This window comes from Scyliorhinus canicula, chromosome 9 (assembly GCF_902713615.1).
Source record: "Scyliorhinus canicula chromosome 9, sScyCan1.1, whole genome shotgun sequence".
NCBI lineage: Eukaryota > Metazoa > Chordata > Chondrichthyes > Carcharhiniformes > Scyliorhinidae > Scyliorhinus > Scyliorhinus canicula.
The window spans coordinates 182852805-182876342 of record NC_052154.1 but is presented as its reverse complement, the minus strand read 5'-3'; the positions used below and the strand labels follow the sequence as shown (position 1 = coordinate 182876342).

General features: G+C 47.3%; 1 protein-coding gene across 5 annotated transcripts in view; it reads right to left on the bottom strand.

Moving 5' to 3' along the window:
• Window positions 1–23538, bottom strand: part of lrp4 (low density lipoprotein receptor-related protein 4) — a 437607-nt gene that overhangs the window by 32953 nt on the left and 381116 nt on the right. For all 5 annotated transcript variants that reach the window (XM_038808288.1, XM_038808284.1, XM_038808286.1 and 2 more), the window contains exons 28-33: window positions 21425–21728; window positions 17417–17635; window positions 15663–15797; window positions 12531–12639; window positions 2825–2969; window positions 1646–1759 (exon numbers count right to left, since the gene is read on the bottom strand). In XM_038808288.1, the coding sequence (XP_038664216.1) occupies window positions 1646–1759; window positions 2825–2969; window positions 12531–12639; window positions 15663–15797; window positions 17417–17635; window positions 21425–21728 (1026 nt within the window). The remainder of the gene's footprint in view (window positions 1–1645; window positions 1760–2824; window positions 2970–12530; window positions 12640–15662; window positions 15798–17416; window positions 17636–21424; window positions 21729–23538) is intronic.

Here is a 23538-nt window from a genome sequence, read left to right as displayed (position 1 = left end):
GGAGATCAGAGGCTGAATGTCCTTGACTGCTGAAGTGTTCCCCAACTGGAAGGGAACAGTCCTGCCTGTTGATAGTCGCACGATGCCCGTTTATTCGTTGTCGCAGTGTCTGCATGGTCTCGCCAATGTACCACGCTTCGGGACATCCTTTCCTGCAGCGTATGAGGTAGACTACATTGGTCGAGTCGCACGAGTATGCGCCGCGTACCTGGTGGGTGGTGTTTCCACGTGTAATGGTGGTGTCCATGTCGATGATCTGGCATGTCTTGCAGAGATTACCCTGGCAGGGTTTTGTGGTGTTGTGGTTGCTGTTCTGAAGGCTGGGTAATTTGCTGCAAACAATGGTTTGTTTGAGGTTGCGCGGTTGTTTGAAGGCCAGTAGTGGGGGTGTGGGGATGACCTTGGCAAGATGTCCATCCTCGCTGATGATGTGTTGGAGGCTGCGAAGAAGATGTCGTAGTTTCTCCGCCCCAGGAAAGTACTGGACGACGAAGGGTACTCTGTCAGTGGTGTCCCGTGTTTGTCTTCTGAGGAGGTCGGTGCGGTTTTTTGCTGTGGCGCGGTGGAACTGTCGATCAATGAGTCGAGCGCCATATCCCGTTCGTACGAGGGCATCTTTCAGCATCTGTAGGTGTCTGTTGCGCTCCTCCTTGTCTGAGCAGATCCTGTGTATACGGAGGGCTTGTCCATAGGGGATGGCTTCTTTAATGTGTTTCGGGTGAAAGCTGGAGAAGTGGAGCATCGTGAGATTATCTGTGGGCTTGCGGTAAAGCGAGGTGCTGAGGTGACCGTCCTTGATGGAGACGAGTGTGTCCAAGAATGGAACTGAATTTGGAGAATAGTCCATGGTGAGTTTGATGGTGGGATGGAACTTATTGATGTCATCGTGTAGTCGTTTCAGTGATGTCTCGCCGTGGGTCCAAAGGAAAAAAATGTCATCTATGTATCTGGTGTATAGCATCGGTTGAAAGTCCTGTGTGGTGAGGAAGTCCTGTTCAAACTTGTGCATGAAGATGTTGGCATATTGAGGTGCAAATTTGGTCCCCATGGCTGTTCCGTGCGTCTGGATGAAGAATTTGTTGTCGAAGGTGAAGACGTTGTGGTCTAGAATGAAACGGATGAGTTGCAGAATTGCGTCTGGAGATTGGCAGTTGTCGGTGTTGAGGACTGAGGCTGTTGCAGCAATGCCGTCGTCATGGGGGATGCTGGTGTAGAGTGCCGAGACATCCATTGTGACGAGGAATGTTCCTGGTTCAACTGGTCCATGGGTGCTGAGTTTCTGTAGGAAGTCCGTCGTGTCGCGACAGAAGCTGGGTGTACCTTGTACGATGGGTTTCAAGATGCCCTCGATGTGGCCAGAGGTTTTGTGTAACAAAACATGATAACATTTAAAAATAATAATGCCTGAATTGGCACAAGATTGAGATACTTATTTTGTTTCAAACTCAGTCCTTTAAATAAATATATTAAAAAGAGTTCCAGGATGCATCTTTCTTGTGCCTTAAAAGTTCCACATTTGATTCTGGAAACCTTTTTTCACAGATGTCTACTCCTGCCAAGTGTTTGCTGCCTTTAAGCTGTTAAAATACGGACAAACCGTTTGGGAGTTACGTTCGCGGTTTGCGGCCTTAAGGTTATTACTCACCTACTGAGCATAGTCTCCCATCAGGCTCGTCAGGACACGCGCACACAAAGTCTGCTGCCCTGGCAAAGCAAAGATGTGTGCATCCTCCATTATTGACACCGCATGAGTTGGTACCTGAAACAGATTCAATCATTGACAGTAATGTTTGCATTACAGGTTTGCACAGTCGGGTGCTGACTGCAACATCTTCCAGGGGATGGAATGGAAGATGCACCAACAGCCAGAAAATTAATGATCGCTGTTCTACTAGACTTGCCGGTAGAATTTCTATACCTTAGAGAGGAAAAACCCTGTAGTTATAGAATGTAGTCGTGATGAACATGAAAGGAATTTCATACAAGTGTTAATTTTTGCAATGTATTGTTTTTTAATGTATATTAAACCATCAGTTTCACGCTAACAAAGCGACCGAAGTGTGTTACCCAATAATAACATTCTTCAAACCAAGACTTCCACTTCAGATCTGGCTTTTGCGCAAAAACCTGGTAACGTCAACACTGCTAGACGTTTCCCTGATGAATAAATGGGCCCTAAATGACTGCCAAAATAATGGTGCGGCTAATGGTGATTGTTATTTATGTGCAATCCATCCGGCAATATCAGAAAGGGGCAGGTGTATGGTTCAAGCATGAATATCCAAAGCTTGCTGCCCAATGGGACAAAGTCACCCCATTGAAATGCAGTGAGCGGACTGAAGTTCCCCTATTGGCCAGGTGGATGTGAACTAAACCCACCACAGAAATGTCGATCTTTTCCATTTTCAATCTGGGCACCTTTTTAGCAAGGCGACAATTCATTAAGGCCAGTCAACCTCTCGAGCACTGAAACCGATCGAATTCAAGTCCGGAGTCTTGAATCCTTCAGGTTTTAAATGTTGTTTGAGATTTAGAAGAAAAATGCAATCTTAATTTTATTTCTCCTGTTTTTTTTCCCCCCACTCTCTCCTTTTGCCCAATCTTTCTTTCCCTCGCATTATTTCTCTTTCTGTACCTCGTATGATGTGGAGTTCACTAACTCTAATCGGCACTTTCTTCTCAACCTTTCTGTTGTGAACTTCCCAGTCGTTCAGCCTGGGATGCACAGTGGCTGTCCTGTGCTCTCAGGTCCCAGATACCCATTATTAATGGCCCGTCACAGCAAATTGCTACCCAATACCGCCCGTTCTTTCCCTGTCTATACCTGTTTGTCTTTGTGGGGAGACCACAATGATGTCCATCAGTCCCTCTACATTAGCGAGGATGGTTTCCTTGTTCCGACCCGTGTACTTGTCCACACGCTGCACTGACTTGGTCTGCCAGTCTGTCCAGTAAATCCAGCGGTCATGCTAATTGTGAAAATAACAATTTTAGTCTTCAAAGGGAGAATTGCACGTAACACAAGGGTCATACAATTTAAGTTTATATTGGGAAATAAGCATCATCAACAAAAAGCCCTCTTATAATTCAGCACTTCCAGGATTTCATACCTAAGGCAGAGCTGATCCAGTCTCAATTCTACTGGCACCAACTCGGCCTACACACCACACCCCCGACACTGGCACTCAATCTGTATTGTAAATATTCACACAAAGGGCTGGATTCTTCCGCCCTGCCCGCCGCGGGAACGCCACGGGCGAGACACTGACGATGGAAAAATCCATTGACCTCGGGCGGGATTCTCTCGTCGCCGGGCGAACCAGCCCAAAGTCTTTGTGAAATCGTCAAGTTATAATTTGCAACGGAAATATTTTTATCCTCTCTAATTTATCCACTGAAGCATTTTCTCTACTCTGACCAGAACACTCCCAGATCCACCCATGACATCGACTGAAATGTTGACCTGGATTTGAGTTAAACTGCAGCTTAAGAGAACGGGAAGGACGGCCGCACAGTGGCTAGCACTGTTGCTTCACAGCTTCAGGGTCCCAGGTTCAATTCCTGGCTTGGGTCACTGTCTGTGCGGAGTCTGCACCTTCTCCCCGTGTCTGGGCAACAGATGCATGAGGAGGAAGTACTTCTCGCAGAGGGTAGTGAATTTGTGGAACTCGCTGCCCCGTAGTGCGGTGGAATCTAAGCCATTAAATGGTTTCAAGGAGGAGATAGATATATTTCTAATACAAAACCAGGTTAAAGGGGCATGGGGATTAGGTGGGGAGGTGGATTTGAGACCAGGAAGAGATCAGCCATGATCTGATTGAATGGTGAAGCAGGCTCAAAAGGCTGAATTGCCTACTTCTGCTCCTAATTCCTATGTTTCTATCGACACCTCCATGATTCCCCCCCGAGCCGTACACCATCTTGGCTTGGAACTATATCGCTGTTGCTTCACTATTGGGGGATAAAAATCCTGGAACTCCCTCCGCAGCAACCCTGAGCATGTACCTCACCAGATGCACTGCAGCGGCTCGAAGGCAGCTCACCACCACCTACTCAAGGTCTCTCAAGGGCAAATGGACATAGGCTGTAGATTCTGGCCTTGCCCGCAACATTGACCTTCCATGAAAGAAGTCAAATAATAGTCAGTTCCTTCATCCAAGTTGTTAATGTAGATCGTGTATCATTGAGGCCACAGCACTAATCCTTGTTGCACTTCACTAATCGCAGTTTGCCAACCTAAATTGACCCATTTATCTCAACTCTGTTCCCTTTTAGTTAGTCAATCCTTTATCCATGCAAACACATCATCCCCAATACCATGGGCTCTTATTTTGTGCAGTGACATTTTTCTTGGCACCTTATCAAACGCCTTTTGGAAAACAAAATATACCACATTTACTGGTTTCCCTTTATCCACCTTGCTAGTTACATCCTCAAAGAACGCTAATAAATTTGTCATACACGATTTTCCTTTCACAAAACCATGTTGACTTTCTGACTGTATTCTGATTTTCTAAACCTCCTACTACTATTTCCTTAATAACGCTGTCATGTTCCAGGATGTTATGAACATAAAACTATACTTTTAAAATTTGGACGCAAGTCGTCTATTAAAATGGCCACTGCAAATCATGTGATCCGTGGCATTTTGAGCTCCAGACATTCCTGAGTCTTTAGCAAATACCGAGGCCAGAATTGTATGGCCCTGCCATCGGTGGACGCAGGGGCCATTTAAATTACTGTTTACTTCAGCGGGACCTTAATATTCCACTGTAAAATCCAGGCCATAATTAAGTGTGGACATTCACATCCAGATGGGGAATTTACACATTTCTTTGTTTGAGGATGGATTGTTAACAAAGTGTCAAACAACCACACAGGGCGTGCAACACCTTGCTTTGGGCATAGGATTTTTGAATTTGTAGAAGTCACATGATGAACAAAGCCATGTTTTCCATCTGCTTTAAAAACAGCAAAATCTGCTGGCAGAGAGTTCCACCATATTCCACAAGAGAAGCAAATGAACCAACTGAAAGTCAATTTCACAGGCAAGGTAATATGGGAGAAGGCCTCTCGCCAACCTATTCCGATTAAAGTTCACCCGAGAACCAGCATCCTGGGAATTCAACTACAGGAAGCTTCGCAAATTACTGAAAATCCTCTGCATACAAGACTTACACTTCAACAAAACTATTAACTCATCTAAGAAACTACATGCCTGCCATGAAAGAGAGACTGAAACAATTATACTTTGCAATTATATTGCCTTTTCTTCATTGGTATCTGATCATTGTGTGAACGATCATGTGGATGAGGCGGGTGAGTGAGACGTCACTTTTTTTAAACCATCAGAGAAAGCATGGGATATTAAATAGCTTTCTTTATTTTGAAATTCACAACAATGGTTGCTGCTGGAATAATGTAAATTGGGACAATCAGTCTGAGGGCAAGGTGTAATGAACTCCAATTGGCTTTATTGGTTGGCCAATTGGAGTATGAGCTCCCTCAATGATAGCTCATTGAGGGGGCCCATATAATCACCTGTGTAGGCTTTGTGAGCCAGTCTTAAGTTGACTGGACTGCTAGCAGCACTGCTTGTAGCTCCTCCTGTAATATCGTTATTGTAAATAAATATTGGTGTGGTGACGGAACTCCTGCCTCCCGTGGATTACTACAGTGGCGACGAAGTAAACTACAAATTTTGCGGAGACCAGCTGCCGCACTCGGAGGGTAAGCCTTGCCATTTTAAAAATGCCGTTTTCTGGGAGGTTAGAGGCATTCGACCAGGCTATTGAGGACTGGTCCCAATATGTGGAGACAATGTGTTACTTCTTCCGGGCAAATGATATACTGACGGATGAAAGGAGACGGCTTATCCTGCTGTCGGCGTGCGGACCCTCCGCTTTCGCCATTATACGTAGTCTGACTTATCCCGATGCGCCGGACACGAAAACTTTCCAAGAAGTAACGGAATTGGTGAAAGAGCACTACAACCCAAAACCACTCCTCATTTTGCGTAGGTACAGATTCGACACAGCGAAGCGGGAAGACAGGGAGTCAGTCACAAATTTCTTGACCCGCCTGAGAAGGCTGGCGGAAAAATGTGAGTTCGGCCCGATGCTAAATGAAATGCTTCGGGACCGGTTAGTGTGTGGTATAAACGACCTCCCAATACAGAAACGCCTGTTGGCGGAAACGGAGCTAGACTGCAGGCAGGCGTTACAGCTCGCATTGTCCCTAGAAAAGGCAGCAAGTGGGGCGCAGGAACTACAGGGCACGCCAATGGAGGTAGATACCTGTGAGAGGGACTACCGCAACGGGTCCTGCTACCAGATAGCCGCTCTCAGGAAAAACCTGAGGAATAGAGGGAAAAAGGAAAACCCCAGAACTGCCCCCAAGTCTGCCAGGACTAACTGGAGACAGAGGGAAGTACCGGCTGAGGCTCCCCCAACAGAGAAGGACCGTTTCTGGCACCAGACAGAGTGGGGTAACAACGACAGAAACCCTAGAAGGAGGTGGCAAAAGAGGAATAGCAGGTGGGGACGCAGGGAAGTACACAACCTTGACGCCCCATCCTCCTCCGAAGGGGAACAATTATATAATATTACAACGAAGAAAGCAGAACCCATTAGGATTACCCCACAGGTGAACGGGCGGCCGACAATAATGGAAATAGACACGGGTGCGGCCGTATCAGTAATGGGAGTGGCAGCATTTAGAAAAATCAAAGATGGACTCCAGCCACTAACCCTAACAAAAACTTAAAACCTACACGGGGGAACCCCTGGAAGTTCTAGGCACGACTCATGTACCTGTGGAATATGAGAAACAATAGCTCAGATTACCGTTGACGATAGTAGAGGGCTCCAGACCGAGCTTAATTGGACGGAACTGGCTGAAAGACCTAAAATTAGATTGGATGAAAATTTTCCAGAGTTGAAGCGGGCAGTTGAGTGGAATACTCCAAAAATACCCGGAGGTCTTCCAGGAAGGTTTGGGGGAAATCATAGGCGCCAAAGCAACTTTGCACGTAGACCCAGAAGCCCTTCCGAAATTTTGTAAGACCAGGCCGGTACCTTTTGCATTAAGAAAGAAAGTAGATGATGAAATAGAAAGGTTACGGCGCGACGGCATTATCAAACCAGTACAATTCTCGGAATGAGCAGCGCCGGTGGTACCAATTTTGAAGCCAGACGGCTCGATACGTCTCTGTGGAGATTTCAAACAGACAGTAAACAAATACGCACTGCTGGACAAATACCCAATCCCGAAAATAGACAACCTATATGCCAAATTGGCAGGTGGGCTTTTTTTCACGAAACTAGACATGAGCCACGCCTACCTGCAGTTCAAACTGGACAAGGGCTCCCAGAAGTTCGCTACGATCAACACCCTGAAGGGCCTTTTTCGTTATACTAGGCTACCTTTTGGAGTGTCATCAGCCTGTGCTATATTCCAGCGTACGATGGAAAATATTCTGCAGGGACTAACCGCAGGTGGCGATTTATTTGGACGATGTCTTAATCACGGGTAGGACAAACAGGGAACACTTAAGGAACCTGGAGGAAGTGCTCAGGTGTTTCTCAAAGGCAGGCGTACGGCTAAAAAGGGAAAAATGTGTTTTTCTGGCCCCACAAGTGACGTACCTGGGATATAAAGTAGACGAGTCAGGCTTACATCCATTAGAAGACAGATTAAGGGCAATAAAAGAAGCCCCAGCTCCTACCACGGTCCAGGAGTTACGATTATTTCTAGGGTTGGTAACCTATTATGGAAAATTTATTGAAAATAGGGCGTCCATCCTAGAACCCCTCCACCAGCTACTAAAAAAGGGGCAAGAATGGAAATGGTCCACCCGCCAAAACCGAGCATTTAGGGACATTAAGGAACAGCTGTCATCCGAAAATGTCCTAGAGCATTATGACCCAAGGAAGGAGTTGGTGGTCACTTGTGATGCATCCCCCTACGGGGTAGGAGCCGTCTTAGCCCATAGAGGAAGGAATGGGGAAGAATGGCCAATAGCCTATGCTTCGAGGACCTTGGCGATGGCTGAGAGGAAGTACGCCCAAATCGAGAAGGAAGGACTGGCGGTGATATTAGCAGTAAAAAAATTTCACCAGTATCTGTACGGTCGGAAATTCACCATAGTGACGGACCATAAGCCGTTATTAGGGTTATTAAAAGAAGACAAGTCAATACCCCCGATTGCATCAGCTAGAATCCAATGCTGGGCGTTGCTACTGGCGGCATATAGATACGTTCTGGAGCACAGACCGGGAACGCGAGTAGCACATGCAGATGCTTTGAGCAGACTTCCCCTCCCGGACACTCCGCCGCAAATACCAAAAGTAGAGGAGACAGTAATGACTCTAAATTTTGTGGACACCCTACCAGTACTCGCACAACATATTCGGTTGTGGACGCAAAAAGACCTAGTTTTAGCCAAGATGAAGCATTTACTGCTAACAGGGGAACTGGAAAGACCAGTGGAGCCCAAGATGCACCCATATTGGAGCAGAAGGGACCAAATAACCGTATCCTAGACGGTATCCTATTATGTGGAGCCCGGGTAATCGTCCCAGCTCAGGGCCGTCAGACAATCTTAACTGAGTTACATCACGGACACCCAGGGGTGTCTAAAATGAACATGCTAGCTCAAAGCTACGTTTGGTGGCCAGTTTTGGACACAGACATAGCAGCCTTGGTACGTCGGTGCCAGGAGTGCCAACAGGGGCAAAGAGTGCCACCAGCGGCGCCATTGCACCCGTGGGAATGGCCAGGCAGACCGTGGACCCGCCTGCATATTGACCATGCCGGCCCTTTCATGGGCTCAATATTTTTGGTGATAGTGGACCCCCACTCCAAATGGTTGGACGTCCACTGGGTAAACACGGCAAGCACAGCATCGACAATTGAAAAGCTCACGGCCTCGTTTGCAACACATGGACTTCCGGAGGTATTGGTGTCGGACAACGGAATGGCATTCACAAGTGGGGAATTTGGAAAATTCTTGAAGGAAAACGGAATACGTCACATCAAAACGGCCCCTTACCATCCAGTGACCAACGGCCTGGCAGAGAGAGCAGTCCAGACACTTAAAGTGGGACTCAAGAAGCAGCCGGTAGCGTCAATAGACACAAAGCTCTCCCGCTGGCTGTTTGATTACAGGACCACACCGCATTCCACAACGGGCATACCGCCAGCTGAACTCTTAATGGGAAGGTGGCTGCGAACGAGGCTGAGTCTCCTTTTCCCAAATTTAACGGGGAAAGTGGAGAAACAACAGGAGGCCCAACGCAGGGGGCATGATAATAGTCGGCAGCAGAGACATTTCCAGGTGGGGGCACCGGTTTGGGTCAGGAATTATGGGAATGGACCAACGTGGGTCAAAGGCACGGTACAGTCCCAAACAGGGCCCATATCCTATGAGGTTTCAATAGGAGGTAAGGTGCTGAAGAAACACCTAGACCAAATGAGGGCAGCGGAACCACACCTGGAGGCAGGCGAAGAGGACCGCCTCAAGCTGGGATAGCCCAGATGGAAAGGATACCCACACCCCAGCCCCGAGCAATTTCTCCAGACCCCGTCATCCAGTCATCAGAGTCGGAGATGGACACAGTCGACGAGGCCGCCGCGACACCTCTCCCCGAGGAGGAGGAAGAACAACTTCCAAGGAGGTCGTCAAGGAAAAGACGGGCACCTATAAGGTACACCCGCCCACTTCGGAGAACGACCCAGCGGACGACACAGAGGTGACAGACCCAGACATGAGGAGCAGGAAGAAGCTCAGAGGAATGCCAGCTGTCAGGAATTCCTCGGACCTTGGGGGGGAGGGGGGGGGGGGGTGTAATGAACTCCAATTGGCTTTATTGGTTTACCAATTGGAGTGTGAGCTCCCTCAATGATAGCTCATTGAGGGGGCCCATATAATCACCTGTGTAGGCTTTGTGAGCCAGTCTTAAGTTGACTGGACTGCTAGCAGCACTGTTTGTAGCTGCTCCTGTAATATCGTTATTGTAAATAAATATTGGTGTGGTGACGGAACTCCTGTCTCCCGTGGATTACTACACAAGGAAATACACACACCTCACATACAAAGCACACTGATCAGGGACAGTAAGGAAAGACTATCCGTGACACTGGGTTCTAGCATTTTCCCAATGACAGATGTCTGATTACTTGGCCTTTAATGATGGGATCCAGATGACATCAGGAAAAATTAAAGCGAAGTTTAAGTGTATTACAAATATAATCTATCATTGACTGGGTAATAGTTATTGTATTGAGCTATTCCCTGTTTCTCCATGGGGTGGCACTGTTTCACCCAAAGTCACATTAAAGTTACAGAGCCCACTCTGCGACAATTGAAATTAAATGAAATGAAATGAAAATGAAATGAATGAAGAATAACTCCCCGGTAGTTTTGTTTGCTACAGAGATAGTGCATACGCTCTGTCAAAATCTGTTACAATAAACACAGCTAAAATGACAACGACCTTTTGCGGAAAGCACATGACAAAGAAAGCGATATTTTCTTAATCTAAAAAGAAGTTACAGAAGTAGAATTTTCACAGGTTTTCTTGATCACGTTCTATAAGAGATGGGAACAGTGTGCCCAGCTGTTTGCGAGGGCTTCTTCTGAGTTATGTTGGGAGATCAGGAGATACCCATGTGAATTTTGCTCCCATACCATTTACTTTGATTAACCATGACCCTATGGCGGACTAGTGGTAGTATCACTGGACTAGTAATCAGACTCTGACTCTAGGAGTCATATTGGACTCAAAATGTTAACTCCGTTCTCTCTTGGCAGCAGGGTGGCGCAGTGGGTTAGCCCTGCAGCCTCACGGCGCCGAGGTCCCAGGTTCGATCCCGGCTCTGGGCCACTGTCCGTGTGGAGTTTGCACATTCTCCCCGTGTTTGCGTGGGTTTCGCCCCCACAACCCAAAAATGTGCAGAGTAGGTGGATTGAACATGCTAAATTGCCTCTTAATTAGGAAAAAAAAATGAATTGGGTACTCTAAATTTACAAAAAAAAACTCTGTTCTCTCTCTCCATTGATGCTGCCAGACCTGCTGAGTTTTTCCAACCTTCCCAGTTTTTATTTTCGTAAACCAGCGGCCCGGGCTAATTCTCCAGCGACACGGGTTCAAATCCCACCATGGCGGCCGGAATATGAAGCGCTCTAACTCATGGTGACCACGGCAACTATCACCATTATTGCGAAAACCCATCTGGGGTTCACTAATGCCCTTTAGGGAAGGAAATCGGCCGTCCTTACCTGGCCTGGCCGACAGGTGACTCCAGACCCGCAGCCACGTGGCTGATTTAACTGAACCCTCCGAAATGTGCAACAGCCCATTTAGCGAATATGCACTGCTGGCAGAAATCCGGGATTTGGAGGAAAGTTCCTAGATCCCCATTCATTCACGATAAATCATTAGGTGCACCCATGTTCAAGTACTACTTACTTCCAGAAAAGTCAACCAATGCGAGCAATGAGAATAATAAGCTATCAATAACTGTCCAAGTCAGTTTTACTTTGTTTTATATCACTGGTGAGGGGAAAGAAACTACATTTTTAAAAGTTATATTATTCATAGGACATGGGCGCCACTGACTGGACCAGCATTTATTGCCCATCCCTAATTGCCCTTGAGGAGGTGGTGGTGAGTTGCCTTCTTGAACCGCTGCAGCCCCGGTGCTGTGGGGACACCCACTGTGCTGTTAGGGAGAGAGTTCCAGCATTTCAACCTTGAAGAAAAATGCATCTGAGCTACTGTACTGCCTCAATTTCAAGTATCTGAACAACCATCAGTTAAGACTCAGTTCCTCACCGTTTCAATTTATTCTGAGGATGCTTTCTCACATCTTTATTTCTTGTCTGCACACCCTGGATCTATGTCTAATTGTTACATGGCTCTATGGTGTAGCTGGAACTGACAAAACAGTTTTGAGAATATGTCAGCACCACATTGCATTGGCTCAATTAGAAAAGGCGCCAGATTCCGTGCTTTCCAGTACAGATGCGTGGGGGCAGGGGGGTGGGGGGGCTGGAAGGGCAACCTGGAAAGAGAGAGGTTGGGGTGGGAGAAGGTGAAACCAAAGAGGAGGCCCTCTATGGGGCAAGGGGGCCTTGAAGGAGGTCCCTCCCCCACCCACCACCAGCCGTGCAGGGAAGCCTGGCAGGCTGGGCACTTGACCCCCTCCTCCAGGCCTTTAGATGCGCGTTAATTGTTCACTTAAAGGGCCTCAATTTGCCACTGGTGGTCAAGATGCCCTTCGCCACCCCTGCTGTGGCTTTCATTGAGGTGAGCCCACAGGCACATGGGTGGGCAACGGGCCAGACCATCACTGGATTTAACAAGTACCCTTCCTTCGAATTCATTGGAGGACAAGCCTTAAATCTGCTGTCCATACTGTTCTTTAATGTTGCTGCATTGCGTGTTTGTAATTTCCATCACTTTTGACATTGTATCGAATCGCTGAATATACAGATATTGACCGATTGTCAACAGGACACTCCTTACCTGAGTTAAGGCAAAGGGATGTGTAACTTGGCTGACCAGAACTTGACGTAGTTTCCCATTCAGATCACAACTTTCTATTCTGTCCAAGTGGGCATCCACCCAGTAGATCCTGTCAGGAAAGAGTATTGTTGATTAAAATTAAATTTCAGTTTGGTTGTTATGGTATATCATAGGAGTGTGGAGAAAATTTTATACTTTAATATTTCTGGGGACTACTGTGATATTCTGTAAAGTGGAAGTGGGATCTTGGGGCCTGTGTGTGAGTGTGTGTCAGTTTATGACTAACTTACTTAAGCTGCAGACTGAGTGTCAATGGGATTGAGACCATCAAAGTGGTTAGGTGTGAAAGCCAGGCTTTTGAAATGAATAGAGCCAAGTAACATGTTCTACAAGTGAACGCATGTGTAGAAATTTGCATTAGGAGCTAATTGAGGATTTTGATTTTTAGCTGTTGAATTTCAAAGGCAAGTAAGAAGCTGTTTGCAAATCATAAATAAATAGGGCAAGTTATAAAATTTTACCCACAAGTGGTGTCCAAGGAGAACATAAAAGATTTTTATATCCTGGAAAAGATAAATTTCAAAGGAGGATAAGGATAATGGGAAAAGACGAAAGAGAAAAATCAATTCAGGATCGATTGGGAGATGCATTGAGGCAGTGGCCATGTAAGATCTCACAAACAGACTATCTGTTCTGGGACAGAACTGTGAAGAAGTGAAGTGAGCAGCCTTCAGCCACCCCAGAGATTTTACTGGAGAGAGGGGAGACAGGGAGAGACAGACAGACAAAGAGAGACATGGAGAGACACAAAGAGAGAGAGAGAAGGTAGAAGAGAGAGAGGGAGAGAGAGAGTGAGAGAGAGAGAGAGAGAGACAGAGAGAGAGAGAGAGAGGAAGAGAGAGAGAAAGATACAGAGACAGAGATAGAGAGAGAGAGAGACAGAGAGAGACAAAGAGAAACAGAAAGAGAGAGACAGACAGAGGCAAAGAGAGAAGCCTTGTGAACTAATGCACCACGGCAACAGGGGGTTGTGCCGTGTGATAATATGGCTGGAATCATATAGCTTAAATATCTGTAAGGACTGTTGCCAAAAGGGATGTTTATTTATGAGTCTAACTAAGTAAAAATCTTTTGGGGAAATGTGTAAGACTAATATTTAAAAAAAATTTTTAAAAATAAATTTAGAGTACCCAATTCATTTTTTCCTATTAAGGGGCAATTTAGCATGGCCAATCCACCTAGCCTGCACATCTTTGGGTTGTGGGGGTGAAACGCACGCAAACACAGGGAGAATGTGTCAACTCCAGACAGACAGTGACCCAGAGCCAGGATCGAACCTGGGACCTCGGTGCCGTGAGACAGCAGGGCTAACCCACTGCGCCACCGTGCTGCCCTGTGTAAGACTAATATTAACCGTGTAAATCTAATATTTTGTGCTTAAGTTTTCTTTTGTTAAGACATATTTTAATTTTAATATTTAAAATCTCCAAACGTGTTGCTGAAATACGTGACATGGACTTCAGGAGATATAGGCCGGGATTCTCCAATAATGGGGCTATGTCCCCACGCCCGGCAAAAAATGGGCGCGAATCGCTCCAGAATTTTTCCTCAAAAGTCCGGGGTGATTCTCCGTTTTCCAGGTGGCTAGCAGCCCAGCGTGCGCCCCGCAGCTTTGGCAGCAGCAAGTACGTCCGCGCATGCACGCCGCGGCCCACTTTGGCGCGGGCGCTGCCAACATGGCGGAGCCACACAGCGGACCCGCGTGGAGTAAGGTAGGTCCCCCCCAGATCGCGATGTCCCGCCAATCAGCGGCCCCCAATTGTGGGCCTGACCACCGCTGAGGCCCCCCAGAGTCAGATTCCCCCCACCAGGACCCCCATCGCGGCCAAGGATCCGAGCTCCCGCCGGGTGGTAGCAGATGTAAACCACGCCGGCGGAGGTTCGGCCGGTCCTCATCAACCACGCACGCACAACAGGAGGGTCTGTGGAGAATCGCTGAAGCACCCTCGCGCTGGATTTCCGGTGTGAATGGCTATTCTCCGTCCCCACGCCGGGCGTGATTCCGGTGCGGAGGGTCGGAGAATCCCGCCCATAGTTATTTTATGGGAAAATGCAAATCCCAAACAGTTGTGATCCCCTGTCAACTTTCCCTATTTGGGATTTTGGCTTGCACGATTCCGGGGGGGGGGGGGAATAAGAGAGAGCACTCTACTTAGGCCCACTTCTCCTATCCATCTAACATGATAATAATAATAACCTTTATTAGTGTCACAAGTAGGATTACATTAACACTGCAATGAAGTTACTTTGAAAACCCCCTAGTCGCCACATTTCGGCACCTGTTCGGGTACATAGAGGGAGACTTCAGAATGTCCAAATTATCTAACAGCGCATCTTTTGGGACTTGTGGGAGGAAACCGGAGCACTCGGAGGAAACCCACGCAGACCCGGGGAGAACGCGCAGATTCTGCATAGAGAGTGACCCAAGCCGGGAATCGAACCTGGGACCTTGGAGTTGCGAAGCAACACTGCTAACCACTGTGCGACCATGCCGCCCATATCCTTACATCTTGCCTATCTTTATAGACTAAGGGGCAATTTAGCATGGCCAATCCACTTAACCGACACATCTTTGGACTGTGGGAGCAAACCAGATCACCCGGAGGAAACCCACACACACATGGAGAGAACATGCAGACTCCACACAATCACCCAAGGTCGTAATCAAACCTGGGTCCCTGGCGCTGTGAGGCAGCAGTGCTACCCACTGCGCCACCCCCCAGAAAGTGCGAGAGCGAGACAGACTGTTCATAATCCCCAATTTAACATTGGTGGAAAGCTATCGCCCGACTGTAACACACTGACATCGTAGTTGTGTAATTTCAGTAAGAACCTCAGCACGATTAGGAATTATTTTCTCTGCCCGACAAAACCACGTTCAAAGGCAATCAGAGTATTACTTTTGTGCAACACTGAATGGCTCTGATTAACCTGAGGATGTTACTGGCCAGGAGTCAGGATAGAATATAAAGTTTTCCATCTCATCTCTGTTGCTTAATTAAATTTCTAGTCGCTCGTGCCCCTGATTAACTCATGGCCATTTTTCATATCTTTGTTTTTTTCTCAGCTCACCTTCTTGTATCGTAATCCAAGGTCAGCCCGTTTGGCCAACCCAAATCAGTATTAATAAGAACCTTCCGATCTGTGCCGTCCAACTGTGCTCGCTCAATTTTGGCAAGGTTTCCCCAGTCTGTCCAGAAGAGATACCTAGCAGAATATAAGGATATTTAAATGGCTTGCTTTGCAGGAAAATGCAATTTCATAGCTAAAGTTTAATAGAAACAACTGTGTTAACACGTGAGACATCACTTTCTCATTTGATCATGCTCCAGGTCATGGCCCATGATCTACAATGTGGTGATATACATAGAGAATGTCGAGAGGTGGGAGTGTGTTCATCTTATTCAGTGGGCAGCACGGTTGCACAAGTGGATAGCACTGTGGCTTCACAGCGCCAGGGTCCCAGGTTCGATTCCCCGCTGCGTCACTGTCTGTACAGAGTCTGCATGTTCTCCCCGTGTCTGCGTGGGTTTCCTCCGGGTGTTCTGGTTTCCTCCCACAGTCCAAAGATGTGCAGGTTAGGTGGATTGGCCATGCTAAATTGCCCTTAGTGACCAAAAAGGTTCGGAGGGGTTATTGGGATAGGGTGGAAGTGAGGGCTTAAGTGGGTTGGTGCAGACTCGATGGGCCAAATGGCCTCCTTCTGCACTGTATGTTCTATGTATTATTCTGTTAACCTGGATCATGGAGTGAAGGTTGATTTTTCATCTTTGTTCTTATTGCGACTATAAGAAACCTAATACAGAGGCCTGTAGAGGAAGCTGACCACTAAGCGGCTGAAGGAAAATCAACACTTGCATCTCAAACTTTAAGTGGGTTGTAGAACGATACGATAAAGTCACACCCAGCATTGATAAACATTGGACTTGTTCCCTATTTCTAATGACATTGGCGGTTTTTCATTGGGTGTGGCCGTCGCTGGCAGGGTCACCATTTGTTGCCCATCCCGAATTGCCCTTGAAACTGATTGGCCATTTCAGAGGGGGAATTGAGAGTCAATCACGTTTTGTTTTGGGTCTGGAGTCACATGTCGGCCAAACCAGGTAAGGACGGCAGATTTCCTTCCTTAAAGGACATTAGTGACCCAGATGGGTTTTTACGACAATTGATATTTTGGTCACCGTTACTGAGACAAGCTTGATACGCCAGGTTTATTAATTTAATTGAAATGCCACAAGATGCCATGGTGAGATTTGAACTTACGGCCCCAGAGCCTGGGCCTGTGGATTGCCAGTCCAATCATATGACCATTATGATGGTGGGCAGCAGGGTAACATAATGTGGTTAGCACAATTGCTTCACAGCTCCGGGGTCCAGGGTTCGATTCCCGGCATGAGTAACTGTGTGGAGTCTGCATGTTCTCCCCGTGTCTGCGTGGGTTTCCTTCCGGGTGCTCCAGTTTCCTCCCACAGTCCAAAGATGTGCAGGTTAGGTGGATTGGCCATGCTAAATTGCCCTTAGTGTCCAAAACTGCCCTTAGTCTTGTGTTGGGTTACTGGGTTATGGGGACAGGGCGGAGGAGTGGGCTTGGGTAGGGTGCTCTTTCCAAGAGCCAATGCAGACTCGATGGGCCGAATGGCCTCCTTCTGCACTGTAAATTCTATGTAAATTCTATGATTAAGTCACCACCTCGCCCTAAGAATTATTCCATTTCAGTAAGTAGGTGGATGTTGCTTTGATGCAGTTATATGGAATATAACAAAGCTACACAAAATATCAACCTCCCACTGAACAGGACCCTGGTCCTCCAAAGAAGCTTTGCTTACCCTTTTCTAGGAAATACAGCAATTGCCCTAGGTTCATCAAGGCTGTTGTTGATTAGCACCTTCCGGCAGTTTCCATCAAGCCAGGACACTTCAATAGTATTCCTGCCAGTGTCTGTCCAGTAGAGATTTCTTGCGACCCAGTCAATGGCCAAACCATCAGTTGTTTTTAAACCTTGGCCAATGACTGTCAGCATACCACTGCCATTGAGGTTGGCACTTCTGATGGGACAAAAAGCACAGTTAACTTCACCGCATAGTTTACAAAGGATAGAAGCTGTGGGGAAACAAAGGGATTCAGGTGTCCCATCTCAGTTTAGATTCTGTGAGGAAAAGGCAGTTGGGAGAATCTTACCTTGAGGAATAACTTGAATACTAAGGAGAACTATAGTGAATTCCATAGGGCTGTGGCATGCTTTAGGGCACACCCCCCATTCCAAACCTGTCGCCCAAAATCTTATCTTATAGATTTGCTTTCCCCTTGGCTTATCAAAGAATTTTAAACTTAACAGGTTTACAGCAGCGAGTGCCGCAAAAAGCGGTTTGGCTCATTAATCGGTCATTGAGCTACCCTCGACTGTAGGCCCAGGGGGTAAACTCCACTGCTCAAATCTTGTCTAGTATAAGTCAGAAGGTCAGGCAAGATAGGAGTACCTGGATTTCAAGGTTAAAAAGCCTTGAACGGAGTGGCAATCCAACTCAATTGCTATTTCACCAGAAGTTACAGCCCAATATCTATCATTAAGGTAATTTTCTACTTGGCTTTGATTTTTCCCAGGGTCCCTTGAAACGGAGAACTCTGTGCTGCCATACAGTACCACTGTGACTGGCACCTATGGGTGAATACCTCATCAAACTGACCATGTCCCATGAAAAAGCTTCAGCATCCACCTCACTATAAGGGAGTGGGACACCACTACATCTGGGCTCGCCCGACATCCACAAAGGAGGCCATTCTGCCCATTGCATCAGTGTCAGTTAAACTGGGGCCCCAGCTATTTAAAATCAATGTTAATGACTCGAACAAAGAGATATTCACTTTGTTTGTAAGAACAGAAAGCAGAATATTTTTTAAAAGGCATGAAAACTGTAAATGTTGATGTTTCAGATACTTGATTGTATTTGCAAGGAACTCAAGAGTTAGCAAGCAGGTAGCGCAAGCAATTGGGAAGGTAAATGGTGTGTGTTGGCCATTACTGCTACAGCTGTACACGGCTTTGGTGAAACCACAGTTGGAACACTATGCAATTTTCGTTGCCATATTTAAGGAAGGATACACTTGCATTGCAGGCAGTACCATTAAGGTTCACTAGACTGGTCGCTGGGTTATCCTGTGATCAGGCTGAGTAACTTGGGCCTATCTTCTTTGAAGTTTAGAAGAATGAGAGGTGATCGCAATGAAACATCCAAGATTGTGAATGGACTTGGCAGTGTAGCCAGCCACGAGACAGTGTAGACACAAGAGTGGTACAGTGGCACAGTGGTTAGCAATGCTGCCTCACAGCACCAGGAACCCAAGTTCAATTTGAGCCTCTGGTAACTGTCTGTGTGGAGTCTGCACATTCTCCCCATGTCTGCATGGGTTTCCTCAGGGATCTTTGGTTGCCTCCCACAGAACAAAAATGTGGATTGGCCATGCTAAATTGCCCATTAGTGTCTAAAGATTAGGCGGGGTTGTGGGTATAGGGCGGGGGATTGGGCCAAGGTAGGGTGCTCTTTCAGAGGGTAGGTGCAGATTTGATGGGCTGAATGGCCTCCTTTTGCACTGTAGAGGTTCTATGATTCGATTCAGCTGGCTGGAGAATCAAGAACACAGGGCATGGTCTCGGTATAAGGGGCCAGGTCAGTAGCGGGCAGATCTTAGTTCAATTTAGTTCTCTGGAAGCTGGAGGCCGAAAAGCAGCTTCTGCAGAAAGCTGTCAAGAGATTTAGCATTAATCTGACAGGATCTCTCTCTTCAAACAGTCTCTCAAAAGATCTCTATCCAAAGATGGTCAAGTAATACTGTGTTTGTTAACTCTATTTAAAAGTGGTTTTTGACCTGTGATGGGTTTTGCTTGATTGGATATAAAGAAGGTATCAGTTAGAAATTAAAGTTCTTTCTTTTATTGTTAAGCATTATGGGGGCGATTCTCCGAGCCCTGCGCCGGGCCGGAGAATCGCTTCAACCGCGCAATGACGCCGGCGCGCGATTCTCCGAGCTGCGGAGAATCGGCGCCATTTGCGCCGGCGTGGATGGCGTGGCGCCGGCCGCTGGAACTCCACCCGGATGGGCCAAGCGGCCTCGCGGATACGACAGAGTCCCGCCGGCACCATTCACCCCTGGTCGCTGCCAGTGGGAACTCTGCGCGAAAAGTTGGGGGGGGGGGGGGGCGGCCTGTGGGGGTGGGGCTTTGTCTCCGGGGGGGCCTCCGATGGGGTCTAGCCCGTAGTCAGGGCCCACCGATCGGCGGGCCGGCCTCTCCTCCCCCGGGCCTACTTTCCTCTGCGGCCGGCCCCTGAACACCGACGCCATGTTGAGTCGGGGCCGGCGCGCAGAAGAAGTCCCCTGCGCATGCGCAGGTTGGCGCGGCCCAACTGGTACATGCGTGGGTTAGCGCGGCACCCATTTGGCACCGGGAAGGGAGGCTGGAGCGGCGTGAACTGCTCCAGCGCTGTGCTGACCCCCTGTGGGGGGTCAGAATCGGTCGTCCCCATGCCCGTTTTGTGTCGTCGTGAAACGCGACGGCGTTCACAACGGCGCGAACACTTGGGCTCCATTTGGGAGAATCGCCCTCTATGTATCTGGTAATTGTGAGCTATATGGTGCCAAGACAGTTTAATACTGTGTTAATAATAATAAAGGTTGTTTTAATATACCATCCCCCTACTTTGCGTGGAATCACTCCTGGAGGGAAGTATACTCTCCTCACAGTTTTACAAATGAAATAAAAAGATTGGGGTTTGTATCCGGTACCCGAGCAAATTTTGGGGTCTGGGCCGGTGTGCCTGACACCAAAAAAACTCTCCTCACTGCTTCCAATGGAAATCTCCCAGCGTACCTCATCTCTCGCCTTAACTAAATGTCAACAGGAGTCACCAGATAGTGGGCGGAACTTTTTTCCCCTTCTTTTTTTTTCTTCTTTTTTAAAATAAATTTAGATTACCCAATTATTTTTTCCAATTAAGGGGCAATTTAGCGTGGCCAATCCACCTACACTGCACATTTTTGGGTTGTGGGGGCGAAACCCACGCAGACACGGGGAGAATGTGCAAACTCCACACAGACAGTGACCCAGAGCCGGGATCGAACCTGGGACCTCAGCGCCGTGAGGCGGTTGTGCTAACCACTAGGCCACCGTGCTGCCCTTTTTCCCCTTCTTTAATCAGAGACACCGTAGTCAATTATTTCCTTCAACTAATAAAACCGAGACAAGGAAGGTCAGTTTGGCTCAAGGATTAGCCCCTTAAAGAACATCAGGTATCAAATATTAAAAATCAGCGGAATGACATTGTGCAGTTTTATTTATAACTCGGAAAGCTTTAGTGTTTGCTTATTGCATTTTTTTTGCCTTTCTGAGGGACTGTCCCAGATAAGAGTGAAAAAATATTAACTAAATTTTTATTTAGTTGTTTATATCCCAAAACACCAAATCCTGGTGAATTTAACAAGATGGCCGCACTCTGATTGGTCACTAAGAAAACTGCCCAATAGGTGTACGTGTAACAGAATCAGGGCTCAACATCCAGCTGTTTCCCGTTGAGGGAACAACTTCTCACCTTCATTGGGTACATTTCTCAGCAGAACGGACAGGTCAGTGTGTGAGAAATGGAGTCAGAGAAGGCGAAGGAGGGAAGGGTGGAACAGATGAACCGCGTGAAGGTAAGGGAAGGGTAGAAATTGGAAGAAAAGTCGACGGAACTTTCCAATTGAGGGTCAGAGCCAGTAACAGCATCAATGCAGTCACTGGTTGGTTTCGTAGGGTTATAAAGACATTGAATTGTGACTCACTGGCAATGCTACGTTCGTACCTGATCACATCCAGGTAGACATCTGTGTAATAAACCTTCATCTCCACACTGTCATAATCCAGAGAAATGACATTATGTAACTCAGGAACTGGAACATACACATCTGTGTAATCGGCTGTGTCCAAAGAGATGCGACGGATGCTGCTCCGGCTGGAGAACAGGAGGTAAGTCTCCGGAGCATTGTCACAGGTTCTCCCATCGCTCTTCATCTGGATTCCTGTCGGACAGGCGCAGGTGATGCCACTGGGGCGTGGAAGGCAGAGGTGGCTGCAGCCCCCATTCCTGACACTACACTTGTTAAAACCTGTACAGGAGCAAATCAAAACTTCTTTCAGTAAAGTGCAAAAGCACTAATGTGAAATCTGTTAAACTGGATTCTGAGAATGATCAATGAACTCTAAGACAGGAAGCAGAGGACCGAGAATTCAACCGATTTCTATATAGTTTCTCTAGTTAAATCACAGAATCTCTACAGTGCACAAGGAGGCCATTCGGCCCATTGAGTCTGCGCCGACCCTCCGAAAAGCCCAATCCTCCGCCCTACCCATGTAACCCCACTTAATCTTTGGAGAAATTTAGCATGGCCAATCCACCTAACCTGCACATCGTTGGACTGTGGGAGGAAACTGGAGCACCCGGAGGAAACCCACGCAAACACAGGGAGAACGTGCAGACTCCGCACAGAGTCAGCCAAGGCTGGAATCGAACTTGCATCCTTCATGCTGTGAGGCAGCAGTGCTAACCACTGTGCCACCAAGACCAAAGTCATTCAATTTGAATTATTGCACAAAACAAATTGAATAGCTTATTGAAACTTTTTTTGGGAAAATATTTTTATTGAGTTTTCATATTTTGTCTCCAACAATTTACAAAATGTTGCTAAACCTACACATATATTCACCACAGAGGAACATGCCATCAATAACTGTGACTGTGAGCACCCTCTAACAGGCACACTTTGCTTACATATTAGGGCAGCATGGTAGCACAGTGGTTAAGCACTGTGGTTTCACAGCACCAGGGGCCCAGGTTCGATTCCCGGCTTGGGTCACTGTCTGTGCGGAGTCTGCACGTTCTCCCTGTGTCTGCGTGGGTGTCCTCTGGGTGCTCTGGTTTCCTCCCAGAGTCCAAAGACATGCAGTTAGGTGGATTGGCCATGATTAATTGCCCTTAGTGACCAAAAAGATTAGGAGGGGCTATTGGGTTACGGGGATAGGGCGGAAGTGAGGGTTTAAGTGGGTCGGTGCAGACTCGATGGGCCGAATGGCCTCCTTCTGCACTGTATGTTCTATGTTCTATAATGAAATGAAATGAAAATGAAATGAAAATCGCTTATTGTCACAAATAGGCTTCAAATGAAGTTATTGTGAAAAGCCCCTAGTCGCCACATTCCGGTGTCTGTTTGGGGAGGATGGTACGGGAATTAAACCCACGCTGCTGGCCCGCCTTGGTCTGCTTTCAAAGCCAGCGATTTAGCCCTGTGCTAAACCCTATTTGACATTCTCCAACATGGCCAAGACACCCTTTAAAAAATATTCCAATTAAGGGGCAATTTAGCGCGGCCAATCCACCTACTCTTCACATCTTTGGGTTGTGGGGGTGATACCTACGCAGACATGGGGAGAATGTGCAAACTCCACACAGACAGTGACCCGGGGCCAGGATCCATCCAGGTCCACCCAAGACATGTATTTACAGACCCTTATGTAGAGTTTGGTTTGGGCCTTGGCTTGCCCACGAGCCAGTCATCTGCTGCTTTTGTCCTTCCTATCTGCCCCTCACGTTCCACTTGTGTGTTTTTGCCGCTCCCTCTTTTCCTCCCCACCCCCGGCCCTCCCCCCACCCTTTCTTTCTCCTCTCTGTTGCGTGGCTAGTCCCGTGTCTCCCCCCATCCGCCCGCCTCCCTATTGTAACTTTTTAATCCAATGGTTTGATTTCAATTTCTGAAGAATTCCAATTAATTTCAGTGAAAAATGATTGAATTGTCAACATATTTGCCACTTCCCATATAAAATGTGATAACACCGTGCACTAGGGAGTTTTTAAGAGTGTGCACATTGATTCGGCAGCGGCTAGAACGATTCCACTGTGTGGCTGATGGCACCCAGCGAGAG